The 25,431-nt window shown below is 42.9% G+C and overlaps 1 protein-coding gene and 1 long non-coding RNA gene across 4 annotated transcripts in view; one reads left to right on the top strand and one right to left on the bottom strand.

Annotated features, from left to right (window-relative positions):
- Positions 1-1,816: 1,816 nt before the first annotated feature.
- On the bottom strand, positions 1,817-24,126 carry Rrp15 (ribosomal RNA processing 15 homolog). The gene is made up of 5 exons (XM_034513205.2): positions 23,835-24,126; positions 14,298-14,557; positions 12,490-12,587; positions 10,990-11,188; positions 1,817-2,270 (listed from the first exon to the last, which is right to left on the bottom strand). Exons 1-5 carry the CDS (start codon positions 23,977-23,979, stop codon positions 2,133-2,135), a joined length of 840 nt encoding a protein of 279 aa, XP_034369096.1. The 5' UTR covers positions 23,980-24,126; the 3' UTR covers positions 1,817-2,132.
- The window catches only part of LOC143443734 (uncharacterized), a 44,183-nt gene continuing 42,847 nt past the window's right edge, over positions 24,096-25,431 (top strand). For 2 of the 3 annotated variants that reach the window (XR_013112954.1, XR_013112953.1), the window contains exon 1: positions 24,108-24,236. This is a non-coding gene — a long non-coding RNA (uncharacterized LOC143443734). Of the gene's footprint in view, positions 24,237-25,431 lie in introns of all 3 variants that reach the window. The other variant, XR_013112955.1, reaches the window with a different exon arrangement.

Here is a 25,431-nt window from a genome sequence, read left to right on the forward strand (position 1 = left end):
CACACACACACACACACACACACACACACACACACACACACACACGTACATGCTGCCTCACAACTACCTATAACTCTGGCCCTGAGATCTGATACCTTTGGCCTTCAAGAACAATACATTCATGCCCACATATTTAATAGAGATATACACATATAAACAAAAATAAATCAATCTTTTAAAACAACAGTCATGGGGCTGGAAAGATGCCTCAGCAGTTAAGAGCACTGGCTGTTCTTTCAGAACTCAGGCTTGATTTCTAGCACCCACATGGCAGCTCACAGATATCTGTAACTCAGGCTACAGGGCACCTGACGCCACCTTCTGGCCTCCACCAGTACTGAATGGCCATGGTGCATACATACAGAGGTAGGCAAAACACCCATACACATTTTTAAAATAACAGTAACAATGTAACATATCTTTAGATAATGACAGAAGAGGAGAATTGAGACTAAAGCTCCCCTGTTTTTATACAATTTGATGTAGAAACAGACTTAGAATCCTAGATGATGAAGGAATTTTAGAGGAATTTTAATGGCCTTAGAAATAGGTAGGCTAAAGGTGACAGAAGCAGGCTATTTACTACCTCCCCGGCCAGCACACTCAGCAGCTGGGGCTGGTGATACACAGCTGTTTGGGAAGCTAAAGCAAGGTGATGGAGATTTCAAGACTACTCTGGTATCTCAGAGGTCTGACTCAGGAATCAGGCATGCGCCTCAGAGTCCTCCTCACACACACTGGCTCCGTTCTAGTGCCTTATAACCAAAGCAGAGACTCTAAAACCTCCAAGACACGTCCTCATGACAAAACCAAGTCACGACCTCTCTCATAAGTGACACTTTGGTCCAGGGGCAACTCAATTTTATTATGGAATAAAATCACTGCCTAAAGAAGTCTGTGAACATTCTCCTTCTTATATGTGCTTTGAAAGCTAGGCTCAACTTCCTGAAGTTAACTGAAGGGCTATAAAAGCCAGCTCTCCGCTCCAGGACAATCTAACCTGCTCATTACAGACAGTCGCATACACACTTTTGTTATCCACATGTGAGCTTCAGAAAACTGCAGAGGCGGAGTCTGACCCAAACAGTCAGCAGAAAACAATGAGGAACCATACTTGTTCTTAAGAGGCAAAATTTGTAGGCAGTACAATTTTCCCCTAAATTAGCTGTGTTTCCATTAACCTATGTTAAGTGATGTCCAGAGCACTTAGCATTCCTGTATCAGTACTGAGGAAAGCTTGTTCACAGTTACAGATTAAAACGACAAGACCACCAGCCACATAATTTACTACAACAGTTACATTCCCAAGTGCGATGAAGACACTCACCTTAGAGCTTTTCTATCATGAGCAGTCCGTCCTACGATAAGTCCTTCATTCTGAGAGCAAATCCAGCCAGAGCCCCTGTAGTCACACAACATTTGTAACCCTTGATTTGGCCTCAAAACATAAACATCTCTGCTCCAGTCCCCTGGGCAGGGTTGGGCCTCAATGTAGAGCAGACTCAGGTATGTGCAGCACACGGGTGGTAACAGGGCTCACTTCAGGGAAAGACAGAGAAGATCCTTCTCAAGAGAACACGTCACATCAAGTACCTACTTCCCTCACTAACTTGGTAACTCGAGCCAAGTTTCACAGATATCGTGGATGGATATCAGACAGCTTTATCAGTGTTTCTAAAATTTAAATAAAAAAGATTACAATTTGAAATTTTACATACCTTTTTCTTAAAGGAGTAACCCCACAAACCAATGACACCAATTATCCACCCTCCATGACAGACAGATATATGGATCTGAATAGAAAAGCAGAGAAATCTTGTATCAAATTCATTTTAATTATCAATGGACCACACTTAAGAAACACTGGTGTATGGTCAGCATGTCTCCACAGGAAAGGATTCTAGAAAAATGCACATCTTACTGCTCAAGAAAAAAAAATATTTCTTTGTATAAATATTTTGGAAAAACAGCTTAAATTTATGTAAGAATTAGAAATCCAACTTGAACACAGTCTGCACATGAGGACCCCGGGGGCGAGGGTTCTCAGGAAGTCCTGGCACTCAGCAGAGGGCCTCAAGGCTCCCAACCATCGGGGCTGTTCGCAGCAGAGCTGGGTGCTCCCGTCTGTCTGCTCAGTGGCTGGCCGACCCCGCCCCGCCTCCAGCATCCTCGCCATCGCTCTCCTTGTCCCAGTCCTTCATGCTGGCTCCCATCATAAAATCATCTCGCAGAATCTTCCACCCTGGGCTCTCTTCTGTTTTCACTTCAGTCTAAGAAAAATGACAGAACCAAAACAGTCACAAATCAATTTAACCATAAAGAAAATTTAAAAATTATACACTTCAAAACAAACATTTCAGCATGTACTTTTAAATGAGATAAAACCAAAATAATATAAAATTGATTTTATATACTGTTCTAATGTATATACAAATACAGAGTAAAGAAAAAATTTCAGTTCTACCAATGAAACATGAAAGCAAAATAATTTAGAGTTCGGGAAAATACAGATTTGGCATCAGTTTAAAAACTATTTGGACAACATTAAATAACCTTCGCTGATACCTTATTAGAAACTCCTTGGCAATGTCTTTAATGGAGGCTAAAGTTTAACCCCAACTGCACTAAAGTGAGAGCTGGAAGCTAACAGGTGCTATGCAGCTGCTTGAGATGGTACAGAAGCATCCAGATTCTGTAAAACTGTGAACAAACAAGGCTCACTGCCTGACACAATCATGGAATCAGAAACTAATAACACACAAAAGTTATAAATAACTGAAGCAAGCAACAAACGTAGTGGTAGTAGGCCATTCATTCCATGCAGTCACGGGACTGTTGTAATAATACCTGGAGCTAAGCATACAGGCCTGCCTTTGCGGTACAACAGCACCACCTTGTGGCATTAGTGGGTACTGCAACACATTTCTCTTATTAACCATTGTCCAGCAGGGCCCTGTGTCAGGAACACTGAGGTGAATAAAACCAAGTCCTGTTCACACAACCGCAGGTAGTCTGTGCAAATCTATCCCATCTGAAGGCGACATCTATGTAACAAGCATTTTCTTAAAAGACATCAAAATGTTTGCAAGGTTTCACAAGTTAATTACATTACTCTGCTAAAGCCTGTCTATTTTTAAGGAAACTATTTATGTATTAAGAGGAAAAATGGATCACTTGTAGCTTTGTGGGATGAAAACCTAAAACACAACTTGCACCCCAGTACATCCCGGAGCCAGGAAAGCAGATAAATGAATAGACCAGAGAACTGAATTAGTATCGCAAGTGTCATGGCATGCCATGCAGCGATGACTTCACAGGACACAAGCAGACAGATGCCATGACCAAGCCACCAACCTTTCTGCCAGCACTGACAAAACCTGGAGTCTTCACCAGTAAGAGTGAATGGAGACACGATACGAGAACCAGGACAGGTGGTGCTAGCTAATACAGGAGCAACTTCGGATGGTGCAGCTATGTGTTTAAATAGCAGAATGGTCACGGGGACAACCAGAGGGCAATGAATCCCATACAGAGGAGAACGGGGCTTCTATAAAGAATACCTCAGTAGGAATATTAGCAAAGTGTGGAGACCCTGGCTTATAAGCTGCAGAGTGGGCAAAGAGCACCAAACCCCAGCTTTGCACTAAAATAAGTGAGTTTGGGGTGAAATGTGACTTCTAAGACTACATGAATACAGAGACCTTAAAAGGCAGGACAGCAAAACAACAAACAAATAAACAAAAAACGGGAAAGCACACCTGCTTTATCATTTGTAGTTTCCAGATTTCCTCTAAGTTCATCTCAAGAGCATCTCTGTCAAGAAACCCTGTTGGTTCTATGTATTCAGTTTTTAATGCAATGATTCTGCCCCGCTGTCACTGTCTTTACTGTTTTACTAAGGCAGCATGTGCTAGCTAGATGCTCGGCAGCACCACCACATTTCTAACTCCATTAAGTGCCTGCCAGGCAGGAATTATCACTCCCGTCTGTTGAAAGGAAACCGATGCTCAAGACATGGAGCCGTCTGTTAAAGCCTTCATGAACAAGTCAGCGCTGCAGCACAGGTCGAGATGCTTCCAAAGCCCACCTCCTTGTAGGATCCGTAGTAATGAGCTACCACAAAATCACCTCTACCACACATTGCTCTATTATCTGTTATCTCCCATCACAGCAGAACTAATGCTAAAATACACAGAAAACGCCTGAGTATGTTTAAGATTATTGGGGGTGGAGGCTGTCTTCTGTATTCTGTGCTGGCTTCACACTTAACTGTGAGACAAGAATGAGCCTGAACTTCTGACCTTCCTGCTTCCACCACTGACTGTGGTGATGGGCACAACACACTGCCTGTGCTCTCAACACCTGGGAAGATCATGAGTTCACAGCCAGCCTGAGCTATAAAGGGAGAGTCCATATCAAGCAAGCAAGCAAGCAAACATGTCGGTTCCAGTCATAGGGTAATTTTATAGACCAAGAATTAGCATGGCATGATAAAGAATACCCCAGAGAGAATATGAGAGAGAGAGAGAGAGAGAGAGAGAGAGAGAGAGAGAGAGAGAGAGAGAGAGATTGATTCAGTTACTGAAATTAAGCCTCCTTTATAATCCAAGTGCATGTTAAACATAGTGTTCTCTAAGAAAACCTAATTTTCCCTTTCCCCAGCTATTATTCCTGAAAGGGGGGGGGGGGGGGGGGGCGGGGCGCGGTGGTGGTGTCGGTGTCTCTTGATCCCTGTTTGAATCCACTGAATTCTAACTGTGTGACCTCCTCTCTGCCCTACTCATTACCAGTCCTTACTCAAGTGTGTTGTGTGGTGGCCTCTATTCCAAATCACCATTCATGTATCTAGTTCCACAAACTGAGTTTTAGGTAATGTTCACACAACACTGATACTCCTCACCAGTCACAACCTCTTAAAACCATTGGTAAGTTAAAGTTCACTAACTAACCAAAAGCCAAACAAAGCATCTGGTGAGTGTGCTCTACCCAAGTGCCCACCAAACTAGGAGTCTGAAATACCTGAGATAGGCCCTGGCAATTACTTACTTAAAGCATATCCCTATTTTATTACACGGTATCAAAGGAAAACCAGATTTATAACTGAATCAGCAGACTGTGAATTCGTGTGGTATTGAAATAAGAAGCTGATCCAGTGTGTAAGAAGACAAGCTTGCTGAAAAGTCTGAATGAGTAAACCTGTTTGAAAGGGCTCTTTTGCAAAGCTGAATCCAAATAAAGAAATGTATATAACGACTATACATTAAATTCAACAAAAGATTTAAAAATATACAGAATGCTCCTATCAGAGCTCCTTGGAGAATGTGATTTTAGGGGCAAGAGAGTGAAAGCAAAGGGTCAGGCTGAATATCTTCTGCCAGAATATGAAGTCCTACAATCAAACCTAGGGCCATACCTAAAGGGCAGAGGCCAGGTCACAGGCATTGCATTCCTATTGCTACATTTGCAAAGTTAAGCTTCAAAACGTGAAGGTAAGTGACTGCAAACATTAAATGACTCAAGAGTCCTGCATCTGTGACATTTGTTCACAGGGATGGGAGTGACTGGACAATCTTGGCAGTCTAGAGGGTGGTGGGTGCCTCAAAGGGAGAGACACCAATTCCCATCGTTATGAATTTCAGCACATCCCAAATGCTAGCTGGTCAACTGGACTGAAAGGAGGCAGTCAGGCTCCAGAGCCGCTCCTGTTTCCTGCAGGTATCAGTGACCTGTGCTGAGGCACAAAGGCAGTGAACCAACCTTGCTCCTTCCCTAGTGCATATCCCGCCCACACCCTGCCTGCCGGGGAGGAGGCATGAGCTCTCTCCAAGGAAACCGATGATGACCCCACTGACCAGGGAAACCTACATCACTACACGGACCCTTCTGACCATATATCTGATGTGCTAGAGTAGAGCATCCAAGTAGCAGACTTCAGAGTTAACTGTGCCAGAAAAGTCCAACACACATCTCATCAGCATCTTAATTCCTAATCTCTAGCTTACAATGACTTAAAAGTCACCATAATTGTTAAAAAATGGATAAATGAAAACCATGCTCATTAATAATTCTTCAAAGCCATCTTGTTTCTTTAAGAAGTCAGTGGTGGGTTTTTGTTTTGTTTTTTTCAGTTGTTTTACTGGTCTAGAATAAATGACAGATAAAACCAAATACAATACGTTAGCTTTGACTAGATTTTGGTATTCAAACTTATAAAAAGAATCTTCTGAATTATGGTACATGAATTACATCTCAAACCCCTATGTTTTTAAAAGAGAATCTTTGGTGTACACTTAGCTACAGCCTTCAGTTATCAACAAAGAATTTAAATGGGGGAAAGGCTGGGCAAACAAAACAGGGTTAATCACTTACAGACTGACTTGAGAGCAGTAGGCATCCTTCACACTACTATTAGGTAAATTTCTTCCGGTGTACAAGTTTTCATAAAGAACCGTGTAAAACGGTAGTCTATATAATTTGCATTTAATGCACAATGCTTAAATTTTTAAAAATACACTTGCTTTCTAGAAAACCTTCACTTCTTGCAGAAACAACTACAAAGCCAATCCTAACAGGTAAATTTACAACGAATTTTCTACTGGAGTTCTATTATCTTCTAGATCAAAAGCAGGGGATGAGAGAGCTAAGGAAAATGCAGGCTGCAGCTGCCCCCCTACCTCTTTCCAGGTTGTCTCTGGGTAACAAGGATTCATGTCTTACTCTGTCTATCAGAGTGAGAGGAGTCTGGGAAGTTCTCTGTTCTAGTTCCCTCAGGTCTGTGCGGGCAGCAGAGCCACAGGCTGCATTTGAATCCAGACTCCACGGAGTACTCTCGAGGCTACCTGGATAACTGACTTGATTGGTTCTGACCTGTCTTTCAACTCTAAGATGGAATCTCACTTTGTCAAAAGCAGCAGCCGTGAGAAAGGATCTTGCACACTACCCAGAGCAGACTTTCCAGACCCAACACTCACATGGAGGTCTTGTGTCCACTCTACCCACCAGACTTCTCAACTCAGTATATCTATGAGATCTGGACATATTCATAAAGTGAGACAGTGATTTCAACAGTACAGCACTCTCCACTTAACACCCACTTCCTGCTGGGTGGTGGCACCCGCCTTTAATCCCAGCACTTCGAAGGCAGAAGCAGATGGATCCATGTTATTTGAGGCTGGTCTGGCCTACAGAGCTAGTTCTAGGACAGCCAGGGCTACAAAGAAACTCTGCCTCAAAAAACAAAAAGGCCAACAAACCACTTTCTTTTTAAGAAAGCCTCTCAGCAGTAGTTAGGTAACAGTGAGCCATGTAGTTAGATACAGTGAGCAAACTTGTAGTTGCGTTAAACTATTCTTTTGTAAGAGTATGTGTTAGACATATGTTTCAGTGAATTATTTTAGGAGCCTTTTGAATTTACAATCTCCGGGTAAGAATTCTAACAGTTCTCTGTAAGGACAGCTGCAGAGGCTGGGTCATTTTGTCTATTATCTCTACTAACACAGTAAGCATGAAGGACAGGGAACTCACTGACCAGTCAGTCATGGGCACAGCACAGTCCTGTGCATTCTGTGACTATCCTCACACTGTCAGGATCCAGGTTACTCCTGCATACATGGAACAGATTCCAGAATCAGTAGCCTCCATTACTACACACACACACACACACACACACACACACACACACACACACACACACCACATTCATTCTTAACTGGTGCTCAAAATGATGATTTTTTTCAGTTAGAATCAGAAAAATCCTTTTCAGATTTTAAACTATGTGCTATAGTACAAGACTTGGGTGCACAGGGCACTTCACAAGGCAAGAGTAGGCCCAACCTCAGGGCATCACTAATTTCAAGTTAAAGACAGAAGCTTCACGACAGCTCCATGACAGGCAGTTCTCACACCTCTTAAACCGTACTTAGGCTATATTCCCAATCCAAACACAACTTATTCTGATTACAACTGCTGTTCATGTCAGACAGTATCCTACACCATAACTAACGCTGTTTAAGTGACTACAGTGAGAAACTAACTTTAAACTCTCCTATCCTCAGTAGAGGACCCTGTTCCTTGGTTTCAAGCTCAGAGTCTGGCTTTGTCTAGACTCTACTATTTAAGTATTTCTAGTAAACAAACATTAAGCTGAGTTATTCACAACAGTCCTATCTCAAAAGAAAATAAATGACTTTTTTCTATATAAATGTACACTAAAATTTGTTGCAATGATTCTAGAAATTTCTATCCTGTGCTATAACCCCCACACCCTGCAAAATTATCACTGTGGCTTAATTATAGCAAATCTGAAACTGACATAGTCCCACTTTCTAATACATGAAAACCTTGCAGAAAGTCTGTAATTAAGGGCAGAAGTCACATACAGCAACAATGTTCTAATAGCAACTGACAACCTCCTTTGAAACTCAGATTTTAAACACAGCACATGCAGTCCTGCCTTTGGGGAAAGAACTAAATTCCACAACACTAACTGGAGTTTAACTGGCTTTTGAAGAAATAATTCAATTTTTAAGAATAAATTTTTTTACAATTTTAAAGTAAAATAAACTAACCCACTTTCATGCAGTCTGAAATCTAGAACAAAAAAAAATCCCCCATCACACCTTTACAAGCTATACTGTGTAAGTGTGAGCGAGCATTCCCTGCTCCTCACTCAGCACCTACACATGTGGTCATGTGAGGCACCACTTACCTGCTCCAGGGGAAGGCCAAGGCCTACAGAGAAGCAGATCTCTAAATGAAGAAACTTTTCATTTCCTCATGAGAAACAAGTCCTAAGACACTCCATCCTGCCTGGCTTGATTCACCAAAGATTCAGCCGCCTCACTGAGACACCCAGAATCTATCAGCTCCTGCCATAAGCAGCCTTACCACATATGGAGTTTTGAATAAGTATGGCCCCCACAGACTCATGTGTTTGAATGCTTGAGTGTCCTACTGTGAAGCAGCGATTTACACTCCTTCTCTCACATCAGAGGAAAGGTAAGTTATTCCAACTTTCCATCTCCCTCACTTCCTCTGGGCACCATGTGGGTCCTTTGCTACCAGAGACAAACTTCCTCACTATGGTCATGCTAATTACAGTAGGGTCGGGTCATCCCAACAGCACCCTTGTTTCAGAACCAGCATGTCTCTTGTGGTACAGCCATCCTAATGGGATGGAGATTGCTCAGTCAGCTACAACACTCTCCATCAAATCTCATTCTTGAACATATACTTAAAGAAAATGAGGGCAGGACCGGGATTGTACTTCAGTAGAGTGTATGGCTGCATAAGCCTAGGTTTGATCCCTAGATAAAAAAGAGTAAGGAAGGCAAGAAGACAAGGATGGAGGAAGGGAAACAGGATATGACCTAAAATCAGTATGCCAAAAAACTATTATCTCTTCACATGTATTGTAATATTTCAGTACCAAGATATAGAATAAATCTACATACCCATAAACAGGAAATGGATAATGAAAATGTGATATATCAATCTATGACTAATATCACAATGGAGTATTACTCAAAACACAACACAGGATAAACCCTGACATTTATGACAAGGTGGATGCACCAAGAGGACACTGTGTTCCATGACATAAATCAGTTCAGAAGACAGCACACAATCTCTTGTGGAATTTTAGTGTTATCTCAAATAAGTTGAGAGTAAGGAGTGATTATTGAAGACTGAGGAGAGTGTGGGGACGGCTGGCTAACTGCCACAGTGACAGGAGGATGTGGTTCTGGTGTTAGCTGCAGAGAGCCATGCTGTGTGACTCAACAGATGCCTGGGAGCACCTCAGGTGTGCTCATCATAAAAAAAAAAAAAAAAAAGATGTTTAAGGCAGTGGATATGACTTCAGTGCCAATTTATACATGAACCAAAACCCACATCACACTGCAGCTCCCAATAACCCACATCACATCATACTGCAGCTCCTACTATGTGTGAGCATTATGCGTCAGTCAATGCTACAAACAGAAACTAGATAAACGGCAACTTAACCAAGGCCTGAGAAACATACTTCAACCTTGAGCTGGTGTGAAAGTCCTAATGTTCCCAAAGTTCCCATCACTTTCTCAAATATATACACGCACAGGCACGCATGCACACGCATACAGACACACACACACTCGTGCACACTCACTTGCTCTCTCCCCCTCACCCAGCCCTTGTGAGATGGAAGGATGGGAACAGTGAAGCTATCACTGAAAGGATCACAGAAATGCTGACAATCTCTCTTTTCCCTGAGACAGGGCCTTGATACGCAGCCCTGACTGGCCTAGAACTGAAGTCCACCAGGCTGGCCTTCTGAATGCCGGGATTAAAGATGTGCACCTCCATATCTTCCTTTTTTTATTTATTTTTGGGGGGTGGGGGGGTTTCAAGACAGGGTTTCTCTGTGTAGCCTTGGCTGTCCTGGAACTCACTCTGTAGACCAGGCTGGCCTTGAACTCAGAAATCTGCCTGCCTCTCCTCCCAAGTGCTGGGATTAAAGGCGTGCACCACCACTGCCGGCCCTCCATATCTTTCTAAGCTGGTGCTCATTACCTTAATCACCAACAAACAAGTGTCACCAAAGCTGCTTCAGTGTAGACTGTCTACCATCGCTCCTCCAGGTCCTGATTCCACAGGTGACAAGTGACATCTCATCACAGCCATGTCTGCAGGCCAAATTTCAATGTAGCCTGTCAGCTTCACCTGAACTTCCACTTTTCACAATGTAGAATGACAGGATTCCAGGTGGGAACAACCCAAACCCACTTACGCACACGTCTGTGACTCCATTTGGTCCCTGAGTTCTATCACCAGGGTTATGATATCAACAGCTGTGAACTGCCATCCATCATCATGAAGTCAGGACACTGGGAAGTCGGTACTAATGAGACCTAGGGAACTCTGCTTACACAGGCTGCGGTTCTCCATGTCAGAGTTTAACAACAGAAGAGTCTGAGGCGGCAATTCCCCACCATGCCAGGGATCCCCTACCTGTGTGGCTTTGGGGTTCTTCCCAGCAGGACTGTTCTCACTTGTACCATCCATTCCTCGAAGAACACTGATGAAATCCTTCTTGGAAACAGTTGACATCAGCTTAGCCCGCTTCCGGATGGAGCCTCCTGCTTCCTTAACCTTTTCGCCAACATTCCTTTGGTGTTTCTGAACAGCATTGAAGAGCTGCACCACACCCCTAGAGTGTAAAGCGTCAGGGCAACATGAGACACACAAGTACAGCAAGACATGGTCTCCACCACCACCGTCCAGGAAAGAGGCAAGTGCTCTCGGGAGGCCAGTACACTAATCTATTCTAGACAGCAAACACTGAGCTAAACTAGGTCTCACAGGGTCCCCTTAGTCAACAATGCAGGGACTTAACAGGCACTGTCTTTTTTAGCCAAATCAGGTAATAAGCTCATTTTACTTTTACCTTAAAGCATGTTGAGTCTACGAGTGAATGTTCTTAATATGCCAATAAGGTGAATTTTCATGTTGTTATTTTAAAATAATAATGGTTACAGAGTACTGAAAACTGTTGTTTCGTTTTTTTCAAACCAATATGACCATGGTGTCTCACAGGCTGGAACTAACATTACCCTCTTTAACAGATGAAGTGAAACAGACACAGTCAATGGTGTGTGCAAATTCTCACATCTCACTGTGCAGCTCCCACACAGGTCAGAGAATGACTAGGGTAATCTGTTAACAACAAGTTACAAACCACTCCACTAAATGTAAACATTTATTGTTTTTTTGTTTTCTGTTTCCAGACATGGTTTCCCCATGTAGCCCTGGCTGTCCTGAAAGCCCTTCTGTAGACCAGGCTGGCCTCGGACTCATAGATCTCTGCCTCTGCCTCTGCCTCTGCCTCTGCCTCTGCCTCTGCCTCTGCCTCTGCCTCTGCCTCCTGAGCTAGGATCAAAGGTGTGCACCGCCACCACCCAGCTACTATGTTTTTTAAGTAGCACCTTCCCCAACCCCCAATTCCCATGGTTGTCACTACACACAGAATTCATCCATTCTAAGAGACTCATCTACACAGATGAGGAGTGATCACAGAGCAGTCACCATATCCTATTCAGCTCTCGATATGGAAGATGACAACTGTTTGGTGCCCATGTTGGGGGAGTGGGGATCAGAGGGAAATGGCTAAGGAAAAGCTGGCATGTGTGGAATAACATCCTATAAATACAATGCCAGATAACAAGCCCAGCACCATGCATTTAGAAAGCACTAGAAAAGAAGTGCAGTCAGGGATCTGACTGAACCATCCAACAAACATAAAAGTGATGACCCATGCAGATTCAGACCAAATACACACTTGGCACACTGCAGTTCTGCTTCAGGACACTTCCAAACTTTGAGTTCTTTGGTCAAACTCAGTGTCAGCAGCAGGTTGCGGGCGAGTCATCTGGCTTTGAGAAGGTGAGCTTAGGAGTCACTAGCAAAGCTCCTGTGTACTTGTTCTTAAAGGCTTCTGAAGCGCCATCTTACCTTGTCGCAATCCTCTGAAGGTTCCTCTCTGCCTCTTTGTCTTTGACAACATCTGGCTTCACTCTGCACAGCATTTCCCACTCCCGCTTCTTATCAAGCTGTGTGGTAAAGACGGTTATTAGGAATACGGTTGTATGAATGTGGTTATATGAATATGGTTATATGAATGCCGTATCAGGCGATTTTGAAAGTGCAGCAAACTCTGATATGATACACTGTGAAAGGACAGAGGTAATAAGGTACCCTATCTCTGTGTATCAGAGGCTGCTTCTAAAACCCAGTTTCAGGGGCTCAGCTCCAAGAGCCTGCTGTTAGCACTCTGTGTGCCTTGTAAGAGGCAGTCTAAGAGGTCGTCCTCTGGCATCAGCTCTGGAGAGCTGCCAGTATGTGCAGCCAGGCAGTGCACAGCAGGGTGAGCCAACCACCCACCTGAGCAGCACAGCATTACCAATAGGCTATACAACAGCACTGCCCAGCTCGGCAAGGGCAGGCTGTGCCACCCATTCCTGCCAGCAGACTCATCAACTGTCAGGATCAAATCTGTAGCAGCTCTGGATAGAACAATAACATACGCAGATACTCAAGTATTATCTATTTCTCCTTATATAAAATCATTTAAACCTATTTCTCCCCTCATGGCATATCTAACCAATGTGTTCTCGTCACACACAGCCATTTTTTTTTTTTGTCACAAATTCAAGTATTCAAGTGAGTTGATTTCCTACCACTGTGCAAACACTGAAGGGGAGCTGGAGAAAGAAAGGCTCACAGACAAGGCACAGACTAGTGTAAAATGCTCTCTGAGCATCATCGATCCCCAGTGCCTGTTTCCCACGATAATACATACTGGCCGGATGAACTACGTGCCTAGGCCACTAAGCATCTACCCTGCGCATGGTGGGAAATGCCCACTTTTCTCTCCCTCCTCTGCTGTATGTTAGGAACATGGCTAATGCTCCTGACTGGACAACAGAACCTCACCTCGCTCCTTTAGAAACAGCATTCTTCCTCAAATCAGTACATTTTAAAGTCAGCAGATGGTTCTGAGCTCTGTGCTCTATGCAGAGCTTGGCTCCAGCACTCAGAGCTGATCCACAGGCTCAGCCATGGCTTTCCAATGCTGTTCCTGCTCTCCCTCCTGAGAATTCGGAGACTAGTTATAGTCTAGTATCTAGATAGACTCTGGATGCAGACTCTACCATTTTAAAAGGTTAATAAACAGAAAGAATCCTGAGCATGAGCATAGCTGTGTTAGGAGGGCAAGGCCCTTAAGCCCAGCTTTTAAGCAGAGCAAGCAAAGAAGTGGTGCAGGCACTGCCAGACATAAAGAGCAATGTAACCTAATCCATTTGTACCTGGAAGCTACTTCTTGGAAGTTACTACTTCTATACTGTCAGCACAAATACAGAAGGTTACTTTTCTTCCATTAGAAAATACTTATTTTTATAAGGAAATATTTTTTGACATAGTGATACAGTAATACAGGGCCCCGAAAACCTTACCATAGTTTCTTTTATATTGTAAAACAGGCAACTTATATGCAAATTTAGGTCTTCAATCGAGGTCAAGTAGACTAACTTCTCTCAGGAACAATTAACCAGAGCAAGAATCCAGTTATCAACAGAAAATAACCATTCCTGAACTGCACCCTCTTCAGTATCACCGGTTTATGTAGTAGGGCTGGGTTTGCTCAATGGACCCATAAGGCTGTGCTCCTGACTTAACCCTGCTTACCCACCGCTCACAAGCCCTTAAAGCTGAACGCTGCTGGGACAAAGTGCAGAGCGCAGGCAGGTGGATGGACACACCTGCTTCCTTTTCTCCAGCCTTTCCTGCTTTAGCTTTTCCTTCTCCTTCTCCAGCTCTTTATTTTTGGTGAGGATGATGGACTTGCTTTTAGGAGTCTTTTTGTTAAGGATTTTTGCCATGGCATCTGCCCAGCCTGAATTAGTCCCAACACTTGATTCTGCAGCATCTTCATTTTCTTCCTCACAGGATTCAACATTGTCCTCGCTGTCTGCTTCTTCTGCTCCATCATCTGAGTAGTCCAGCTCTGATTCACAGCTTCCTACAGACCATAAGAACAAAAATAAATTAAACTTTAGAGCTCAGGGCAGAGCCCCCAAGGCCCTGGTCTGCAGCACTGATGAGGATCTCTGTGTCACTAACAGCAAAGGACCCCAGCCCACAGCACTGACAGGGAGTCAAGCCAACAGAGACAAGTCCAGCAGCTGCTCCACTTCACTCTGTGAGGCTGGCCAGACCAGTGAGGGCAAGGCTGAGTGTTCTCAATACCCAGAATTCTAAACTTACTGAAGAGATTAGTCAAGATTATTTTAAGTTCTCAAGTATTAATGTATTAAGAAAAACATTTCAGTGTCAGCGTACCAATTCTCTAAGAGATTTGCCCCAAGTATTCAAATTCTAAACCTGCGTCCAGAAAAATACTACAAACCAGCCTAACTTTTTAAAAGGTGAATATAGCACTAAAATTTTGATTTGGCCATTTCTTTTTCTTCAGGAAAACCAAAACCAAAACCAAATGATGCACTCAGGGCACTGGACTGTAGTGCTGACTCACAGTGGCCGAGCCAGGCTCCGAGTCGGCTGACCAGATTCCTGGGTGTGCAGCAGAATTCCATCCTGCAGACACAGCAAAGCCAGCAGCCAGCACTGGCTACAAGATCATGAAGCTCCTGTGAATTCCCTGTAGACTTCACTGAAAAACACTTCAAAGGGGAAGTTACCCAACAGCTGAGTGACTTTCAGAGAAAAACTGCCTTTAAGAAACAAAGGTCCTTTCTTAGGTTGACTCCTGTGTAGGTACATCCCAAAGGTTAGTTAAAAAAACAAACAAACAAACAAATAAAAAACCCTATTACCTCAAACTTTTCCTATCAAACTACCATAATACCGACATTAGTGATTAACTACTGGGAATCATTCAGTGACTCCCTTTCATCAAGAGACAATATTAGAGTAAGAGGAGGAGGAGGAGAAAGAGGGAGGAAGAGAAAGGAGAAGAAAAGGAGGAGGAGAAGAGGAAGAAGAGCCCCTTTCATCGAGACAATATTAGAGTAAGGAGGAGGAGGAAGAGGAAGAAGAAAAGGAAGAGGAGGAAGAAAAGGAAAAGGAGGAGGAAGAAGAAGATGAGGAGGAGGAAGAGGAAGAGGAGGATCCAGGCATGAATTTCCCACTGCTCCCTACTTCCTGCAATGCTGACACCTCCTCACTGTGGCCAACTGTGGAATTCTCTGACTTTAAGCCATCCATCAGACAAACTGTTGCTCAGACCTTTACCAGAGTCTCATTATAATACACACCCTTCAGTAACTACTTTTAAATAATACAAGCTGGGCATCCCTAAATTCATAATTGAAATTTCAGACACTACAATATGAATATTTTTAAGTGCCATATTGACCAGCTGTGGGTAACTGAATTTAATTTTGGAACATGTCCTTAAATTTCCAGATTAGGATGAGGCTAATGAACCAGCAAAGTCTACCCAGGGTAATGTAATCAATGCAGTGATAACTGTATCTAGTCAGGGGCCACACAACTTCTCCCCAGAAGCATCTCTGAGGACCCTGCATATTAACACTTAATAATGCAGTTTAGTTGAAAACACTAATGTATCTTTTAGCCCTCAGAATCAGCAGCACTATGGATGCTAATAATCAAAAATTCTAAAACAAAACCTACTCTTTGATTAAATGCTAACCAGATGACAGAGACACAACCACTAAAAGTTTAAGTACCAACACTACCTGGAGCATCAGAAGCAGATTAGGCTTTATCAGCTCCTAGAAAAAACATCAAAACAGCAACACTGACATCTAGTGTTCATCCTGATGCACCTGTACAAAGGCTGCAGAGAACCCTTGCTGTGTGTCTGTCCAGGATGCAAGCCACTGCAGCTCACCACTGAGACCTGTTCACTGTGATGGGTTTCTTACCAGGAGTAATGCAACACAACACTACACAATCAATATGTAAAAAGGTTATAGTATTATTTTATATAATCTCAACTCAATACACCAATGTAAAGAATTCCAGAACTTGGAAAGGCGTCATTTTTTTTCTGCAGTTGAAGGCATTTATCGGCAGCAAGGAAACTTACGCATGAAGCAGACACACAAAGAAAAAGACAGGGACACAAGAAGCCCCTCAACCCCCCACAAAAAAATCCCTATATTTCATTTCATTTCATTTCATTTCATTTCATTTCATTTCATTTCAAGAAGCTCAGGCTCAGGGGATTGAGTCTAGCATTTGCTCCCAACAGAAATGACATTCTGTATAAATAAATTTTTAAATGCCAATGTAATAAGATCTGCCAGCACATACACACAAAGAAACAGAATTTTCTTGTACGTTACTGAAGATAATCACCATGAGAACCAGAAAGGCTCTTCAGCTTTGACTATATCCTGACACAAGACTTTGGTGATTTTTCACTAACCAATCTTTAACAGCAAACAGTAAACACAGATGTCTAACTCATGACTAAAAAATACTAGACATGTAAAAAAATTCTCTTGGCATCCTATATTATTTTATACATCATTTCTGCATTTTATTTCAAATATGTAAAGACCAAGGAAGAAATTCCGAGGATATTAACTGCAAATGGTGACAAACTCCTGCTTCATGTCAGTTACCCACATGCCACCAGTCGCTATCACATGCTTCTAGTATGTCCAGCATGACTGAGGTACCCAATTCTTCAATTTTTCACCACCTTAACTCTAGCTGACTTGAGGAAGACATGGACACTTCTCCCCTGCTGCCTCTCCCAGGCCCTCCGCAGCCTCACACACTTGCCTACCTCGGCCCAGGTATGATTAAGGGCTGACAGGAAAGTAAACTATTTTCACCAGGACTGAGACACATTCTTAGAAACATGCACACTCCCCAGCATTTCTGAGCACCCATGAGTGCAGAAAAAGAAAACAAATGAAGCCTTCTCTCCCTGAAGAACCTGAGTTGAGCAGTGAAGAGGGAAGAGGGAAGGTCTCTGGAAAGTTCCACACACAGTGCTGAGCACGCACACAGGGCTGTGCATGGTGCAATGCCACTTTAAGAAGTTAAATGATGAAGAAGGCTAGAGTGGTGGAAAGCACACCTATCTGCTAGGTTACTCGTCCCACATGCAGCTTTGTGGTTATCAAAGAAGGAAAGGCTAGTTCTAGGGCTTGTAAACGGATGTCATGAAGTCCTGTGTGAGAGTGGACAGCCGTCTTCATACACTGTCCAAGACAATTCAGGGTTTTTCACAGTCTAGAAGTGACATCACCAACCACCTTCCTATGTAACAGTAGCAGGACACTTTCTCTGAGGATTATGGACTACAGAAACTTTGCCCCAAGAGTATGAGCTTATGAATCTGGTTAGCACCATGCCTGAACCTCCTCCACTGGTTCATCTATCTGAGTGGAAAGCTCAGTTAGTCCCACCTTCCTTCCTCAGTGTCTGACTTCAGCAGCCACTGTTTTCATGTTTTGACCGAAGTTCAAGAGGAGTGATTTACTTCGTAGGGATGACAGGGGTGTTAACTGCTTTTGTTACTAAACTACAAACTGAAGGGCCAAGAATACATTTTATCTGAACCAACAAGCTATCCACTTAATCTGCACAGTTCGAGGACAACTCTTAAGGCCTATCATCATCCCTCTTACACCAACTGACATATTTTGCTTAAGATGCAGACTATAGCTGGGTCAAGTGGTATAAAGCAGGAGGACAACCAGGTCAAGGGCCTGCCTGGTCTACCCAGTGAGTTCAAGGCTAACCTGCACAACCTAGTGAAACCATGTCTCAACAAAAAGCATGGGCTGGGAATGGCTCAGTGGTTAAGGACACTTGCACAGGACCCAGGTATGGCCCCTAAGACCCACATCAAGAGGCTCACAACTGCTGATAACTCCAGCTGCAGGGGATGTAACACCATCTTCTGGCCTTCCTGGGCAATACATCTATAATGCACACACATACAATCAAGTACACACACACATATTCACAGAAAATAAAATATAATTTTACAATGAATAAAGAGGTAGCTCAGTAGGTAGTGTGCTTGCTGCTCTAATCTGACACCGTGAGATGAATCCCCAGAGCCCATGTGAGGTGGAGCCCAGGAGTGCACATCTACAGTTCCAAGGTTCCCATGGAGGGAGGAGAGGCTACTGGACTCTGAAAACTTGCAGGCCAGCTAGCATGGTATATATGCAGTGGCATATGACAAGAGAACACACAACTCAGACAAGCTAGAAAGCAAAGATCTATACCCAAGGCTGCCCTCTGATCTCCATGCGCATGATATAGCACAGGCATGTCCCATATATTTAAACACATACAAAATCTGTACTGTAAAGTAAAGCAAGTTGAAGGCCCTGGATTTGATCCTTCCCCATATTTCCCCAAAAGACACAGGCTAGACCATTTTTATAGCCGATATGTCTCTCTGGTTCATAAGCAGGTTCCAGTTTGTTACAAAATGTAATTTAAGTAGTACTGAAAAGTATGTTGACTTACCAAAGCTCACCCGAGTAGCTCTACCAGCATTCAGTTTTACACTGCACACAACTGCAGGTAGTTTTAACCTGAGTGTCTAGTTTTCTAATTAAAAAGATGTAAAATGATTACATTAAAAGGTTTCACAGGCAAGGACTTTCGGAATAAGACTCCATTGGCTCAAGATATAACAGGAAGAACTGACAACATGGACAACACAAATCAGAAAGCTTCTGTTAGGCAAGTGAGAGAACTAACACAGGAAAAGAGTGTATATAGCAGGAGAAAACCTTTACCAGCTACACATCTGGTAAAGGAATAACAGCTAAAATCCTTTCGCAAAACTCTAACCACCACATAACAAAGGAGTAAATAATCCCACCAATAATGAGTAAATAGGCTATGCAGACACCTTTCAAATGAAGAATTACAAATAGCCAAAAAGACATTAAAAAAATGATTACTATCTTTAACCATGAAGAAAAGGCAAATCAAAACTATAGTAATATTCCATTGTCAGAATATCATCAAACCAAAAGAAACCACATATGCTGACACTGGTGGGTCAGAGGTGGGAGAGGATGGGAGGGAACGGAGGAAGCCCTGTAGTTGGAGGCTACTGTCAGACACACAGCAAGTCTGGGCTCATGTGATTTCCTCTTTTAAAAAAACCTATTATCAGGAAAAAATATACACTGGTAGCACCTATAAAAAATTAGTTTGAGGGTTCTTCAAAAAGTTAAAAATTTGGTCCTTAACATTTGTGAAATCCATGAACCATAAAAAGATGATACATGATAAAGTTACACAAATTATTAGTTTCCTACTGCTAGAAATATTACATCCTAAATAAAAACAGATATTTTAATAACAAAAATTAAAAATTGAACCATGATTCAGTAACCCAAAGAATCAAAGCCAGAGACACCTACACACCCAAGTTTACCACAGTGCTACTCAGGCAAGATCTGGTATCAGCCTAGGAGTCCATCAGTGGAAGAATGGAGATCTTTCCAATGTACCGAATGAATAAAAGTCTACTGGGCACTACATGCACCAAGCTCTATAATAAATTCTGATACTGTTGCTATCAAAGTCAATCATTTCTCAGTCTCAGAGATCTGGAAGTTGGTTCAACACACAATATGTCATAAAACCAAGATTTTCATTCTTGTATAAGTGGTCCAAAGAAATCAAAACCAGAACATGAAAAGTATAGCTCAAGACCCATAAACCAAACACTTGCTTTCTGTGAGGCAACTGTCATCCTACTTAAGGACATTGTGTGAAGTCTACCCTTCACTGTGAGGCCCAGTTGACAATCAACCTTATGTCTCTGATGCAGTTTCCTGAGAGATGGGCCAGTACAACAAGCTGGCAACAGGCACACACCACTCCTCATGTGAACACTTAGCAATAGTTCTACAATCCATGGGGTACCTTTCCAGAAAGACTATGAATTCACAAGAGGAAAACAACCATTTCTTAGCTTAAATATGGAATTCTGCTTAACACCAAAGAACGGGCATTACGCGAACCCTTTACTACTAAACTTACAAAACGGAAGACCCTTCACAACTTGCTATCACTGCCAGAGACAGCATAAATGCTGGAGAGCCGCATGAAGAACAACCGCCGAACTCATGCGCAGAGCTCTTCCTGGTTCCATGTCATTTGATACCAAGCACCACACACAGAAAAGACACAGAAAAGTTATTTATGTTGATTTTGGGGGGGTTTTTGGGGGGGGAGGGGGGTTGGGGGGAGGGAAGTAAGCACATTTGGTGCTTTTCAGAGGACCTGAGTTCAGTTCCCAGTACTTGTGTCAAAAAGCTCATAACCATCTCTAAGTCCAACTCCAGGGGATATAATGCCTCTGGCACAAACCCACATGCAGGGACACATGCATGTAAATAAAAATATTTTTAAAAAATAGAGCCAGTTAGATGGCTCAACCTGTCAATGTCCTTGCCACAAGCCTAGTGAGGACCTGAGTTCAGTCCTCCTCAGCACACATGTAGAGATCCTACTCCTCCTACAGATTGTCCTCTGACCTCCACATGTACATGCACTGATGTAGCATGTCTGTCCCCCCCAAACTAAATAAACAATGCAATTTAAAACTTTTAAAGAGATCAATATTAGAGATACACAACTCTATTAAATGTGCTTTTAGATTAAGAAAAAAAGTTTTAAAAAACAAACAAACAAACAAACAAAAAAAAACCAAAAAAACACAGCAACAAAAGAGTTGTTTTGCCAGGCAGTGGTGGCACCAGCACTTGGGAGGCAGAGGCAGGCGGATTTCTGAGTTCGAATCTAGCCTGGTCTACAGAGTGAGTTCCAGGACAGCCGGGGCTACATAGAGAAACCCTGTTGGGGGGTGGGGGGGGGAGAAAGTTGGTTTAGTAAATGTAGCTGGAAGAGCCCATGTCTATGGTTTAAAAAAAAAAAAAAAAAAATCTCCAAGCTGAGCCCTAGTCACTTAGTGATTAACACTACCTGATCCTGAAAAGTGGGCACTGATCATCACAGAAGCTGCAGATAGGTTGTTACAGGTTCACAAGAGGACACAGGTGACCTTCATAACCGTGGATTCTCTATTTGCAAGCTCACATATGTGGTATTATTAGTATCATTAGTTGAACAATATAAATACTCATGAAGTGCCTTCACCCAGATACATCCTGACCACTTCTTGTGTTCACATCATCTTCCTTGTAAGTGTAACTCTAGGTCAGTACCTAGAGGGTTACTGTAACATAACAGAGTGCATCCTTGACACATGATCTATAACCAAAGAAAACTTTAGAAACCTAATCAGTATTTGTGCTGAAAAGAACATTTCCCCTTGCAATTATCTAGTACTGAGTAAAAAAAAAAAAATCCAATTTCCACCCAAATCTGAAAGCAGTATTGATATTTTACTTAAAATGTGATAGTGTTTTCTTTTCTTAGACAGTAATGCTTACAATTATTCAATTCAAAACTGTACATAAGGAGATAAAATGGCTGAGCAGGTAATGGCACCTGCAACCACACGCTTCTAAGTCCCCAGACCTTTGCATGTGGGCACACACCAAATAAACAAATGCAGAAAAAAAACAACATCAGGACCAGAGGCTCTAATTCCTGCCCATCTCTGGTAAGAGTTGAGGGCTTCAATTACCATTCAAAAGCTTAGTAAGCTACTTCTTGGTCTTGAAGTCCAAGTTCACTCATTCGTTTACTTATGGACCTAAGTGACAAGTGTTGATCTAGAAACTGAGGTTCAAGTGTCTGAACACTTAGGGAACTTTCAAACAACAAAAACACTTCATGAGATCCGAAAAGTGGTGCTTTAAAACAAGCAGGATAGAACTGGGGAATAAGTTCATGCACTGCTCTCTACAGGAACAGGTTTTTCTCAGCAGCCACACTGGGCTACTGACCATCACCTGAAAGGTCAGCTCCAGGGGATCACCGAGACCGCCACATCTCCCAGCACATTCACTTTCCATGCACATTCACTTCCCTCTCCCACGAAGCACACATAGATACAACTTAAAAATAATTAAAAAAAAAAAAAAACTGAATCTAAAGAAAGCAAAGCATCAAGCCACAAAGTGAGAGTGACAGCAAAGTATGCATTAGAAAAATAAGGAAAACTCTCTTTTACAAGCACTGGACCAGAAACTGAAGTCAATGAAAAAGTAGGTGACATGCAAGCATTTCAAGAATACTGTAGGCAAAAGGCAGAGAACTCCAGAATGAGAGCATGTTCCATGTGTCAGGAACGAACATGAATAGAAAATGGTAATTACCAAACGACAGAGCAGCAAGTGAGGAGACATATCATGTAAGTTAAAAATTCTGAATGTTACTCATGAGCTAGTGGCTTCACAGAGTAACTGAAGCCACTAGTTCATAGGTAACTGACAGGATCGGAGACACCCAGAAAATATCAGCTACACATGAGCAGTAACTGGAGTGTAGGAAGCAAATGCCTGTGCTTTCTTCTAAACTAAGAAGCTAGTACAAAGAAGTAAGTTTAAAGCAGCACAACGGCAGACACTCAATGGTGAGACCTCCCGAGACACACCTTCCTTTCATTCTGAAACTGTTATCACATGTTACTTCTGTATCTCTATTTACCATTTACACTTTTTAAACTATCTTGTCTCTAACTCCCAAAGGCTCACAATCTCCCCACTGCACAGTAATAGTATTTCTCCTCTCTTGTGGCCATTTGCTGCTCGCTCCCTGAGCCTATTCCACTTTTTCTATTCCATTATTTCTATTGCGACCTTTGCTTTCACTCTTTGCTAGAGGTTCCAAATAGAAGCTCGTGGACACTGCTCTTACAGCCGTTTCAATTATCTGCTAAATGCTTACAAGTTGACTGGCTGTGTAAAAAAAGCCAAACCCTCCCATTGTAAAGATGTGAACATTTTGCAAGGTTCTTAATACCAACTTTGATTCTTCTCTGCCAAAACACTCAGCTTATGCTTTGATCTGAGAAAATTAACCGTGCTTTTGCTCCACTTCTAAGTAGGTACCGGACCTGCAAAAGGCCTGATCTTTTGCTCTGCCCTTAATTTGTGTACTGCCTGTCATTATTTCTTCCTTTACTGGTAAGTTCCTAATGGGCACAGATAGTTTCGCCCATCTTCCTAACAGCCGACTGGGTGGAAACACAAAATTAAACATGACAGCGAAGTGCCTCTGAACAACAGGGCTCTTCGCCCAACCTCACTCGCCTCACAGACTCAACGCAAGGAAACGCAGCCTTGCCTTGGGAAGCTCAGCCCGACCTTCTCAGCCGCCGAAGCTCTGCCGGGCCACATTACCTTCTCCGTCGGAAGAGCCTTTGACCTCATCTTCCAGCTTCGACATTGCAGCCTTGGCTACCATCTTCATCTTTTTCTTTTTCTTCGGGGAACGCTTCAGTGTTTCTCCCAAGCTCACACGTGGGTCCTGGACGGCCGCAGCCATTTTGGATCGCCGGAAGTCCCAACTGATAATTCAGTCGGGTTGCAACACACGGAACTTCCTCCTCTAGTTCCGCAGTTACAAAGTTCCAAAGCACTGTTGTCCAACCTGAAGTTCCGCTCTCGGAGCCTCCGGTATAGGCAGTGTGACGACTCGACCTACCGGTATTCTCTGGCGGAGTCGGTTCCGGGCCTCACCCCGCCCCTGCGGCTCCTTCCGGGCGGCTGCTGCAGCCTGCTCTTATTTCCCTCCCCTAGAAGGTTGGTTCCGAGTTAGAAACCGAAGTCCCACCCACTGACTTGAGACCCTCCATGGAGGAATGGATAACAACGGAACAGCTACGGAGTCAGAAAGCAAGCTCAACTTTCTCATCTGTTTGTTCTTCTTTTGGTTTGGTGGTTTGGTTTGGTTTGGTTTGGTTTGGTTTGGTTTGGTTTGGTTTGGTTTGGTTTGGTTTGGTTTGGTTTGGTTTGGTTTGGTTTGGTTTGGTTTGGTTTGGTTTGGTTTGGTTTGGTTTGGTTTGGTTTGGTTTGGTTTGGTTTGGTTTGGTTTGGCAAGGTGTGTGTGCGGGTGGGGGTGCGACAATAGGATTATCCTCCTAAATCCTACCTAGTTCCTTCACTAATCTGCTAAATTCAGACTCCACCCTTCCTTCGAAAGTCTATAAATGTATGGAATTTCCTTTGTTTTGTGAGTTGCTCTTGGATCCCCACCATATTCCAGCCCCCACCCAAAGCCCGCCAGTATTATTAAAGGATCTGATCTCCTGAAATACGTCCCAGCACCTGTGTATAGAGAACCAGCAGGTTTTCATTCTTTATCTATTGGTTTTTAGTACCCCAAATTTGTCTTTAAAAAAAGGAAAGCAAGCCGGGCGGTTGTGGCGCACGCCTTTAATCCCAGCACTTGGGAGGCAGAGGCAGGCGGATTTCTGAGTTCGAGGCCAGCCTGGTCTAGAGTGTATATATATCAGGACAGCCAGGACTACACAGATAAACCCTATCTCGAAAAACCAAAAAAAAAAAAAAAAAAAAAAAAAAAGGAAAGCAACAGGAAATGTGAATCCTCAATGTGAATCCTCATGTTGATTTGAATTGGTGTCTATGCAGGATAGATAGATAGATAGATAGATAGATAGATAGATAGATAGATAGATCCTGAAAACAAGAAAATATTTTTTTTTTTAAACGGCACAAACAGGAAATACAGCGTGGTAAATATAGTTTAGGACAAGATCAGGTACCAGCATAACTCTGAAAACAACAATTCCAGTGCCACATAAAGGAGTTTCCCAAGTATTGCTGCTTCCTGGGCCTTCTCACCTCTACAGTAGTACAGTATTTTAATTAGAATGCTGTACTGGCTGGCTCCAAGGCAACTTCCCCGAGGTCACATATTTAGCTCTGTAACAGGGCCCCAGACCTTAGCATAACTGACTCCATGATGGAAGTACCA

Source organism: Arvicanthis niloticus, chromosome 10 (assembly GCF_011762505.2).
Source record: "Arvicanthis niloticus isolate mArvNil1 chromosome 10, mArvNil1.pat.X, whole genome shotgun sequence".
Lineage (NCBI taxonomy): Eukaryota > Metazoa > Chordata > Mammalia > Rodentia > Muridae > Arvicanthis > Arvicanthis niloticus.

What these genes read in the sequence shown, in the direction of transcription:
- Rrp15 (XM_034513205.2), bottom strand. Translation starts at nt 23,979, where the DNA reads ATGGCTGCGGCCGTCCAGGACCCACGTGTGAGCTTGGGAGAAACACTG. An exon ending in AGGCTCTTCCGACGGAGAAG is followed by an intron (nt 14,558 to 23,834) that starts GTAATGTGGCCC and finishes TATGGTCTGTAG; the next exon opens with GAAGCTGTGAATCAGAGCTG. An exon ending in AGAACCCCAAAGCCACACAG is followed by an intron (nt 2,271 to 10,989) that starts GTAGGGGATCCC and finishes CATTTTTCTTAG; the next exon opens with ACTGAAGTGAAAACAGAAGA.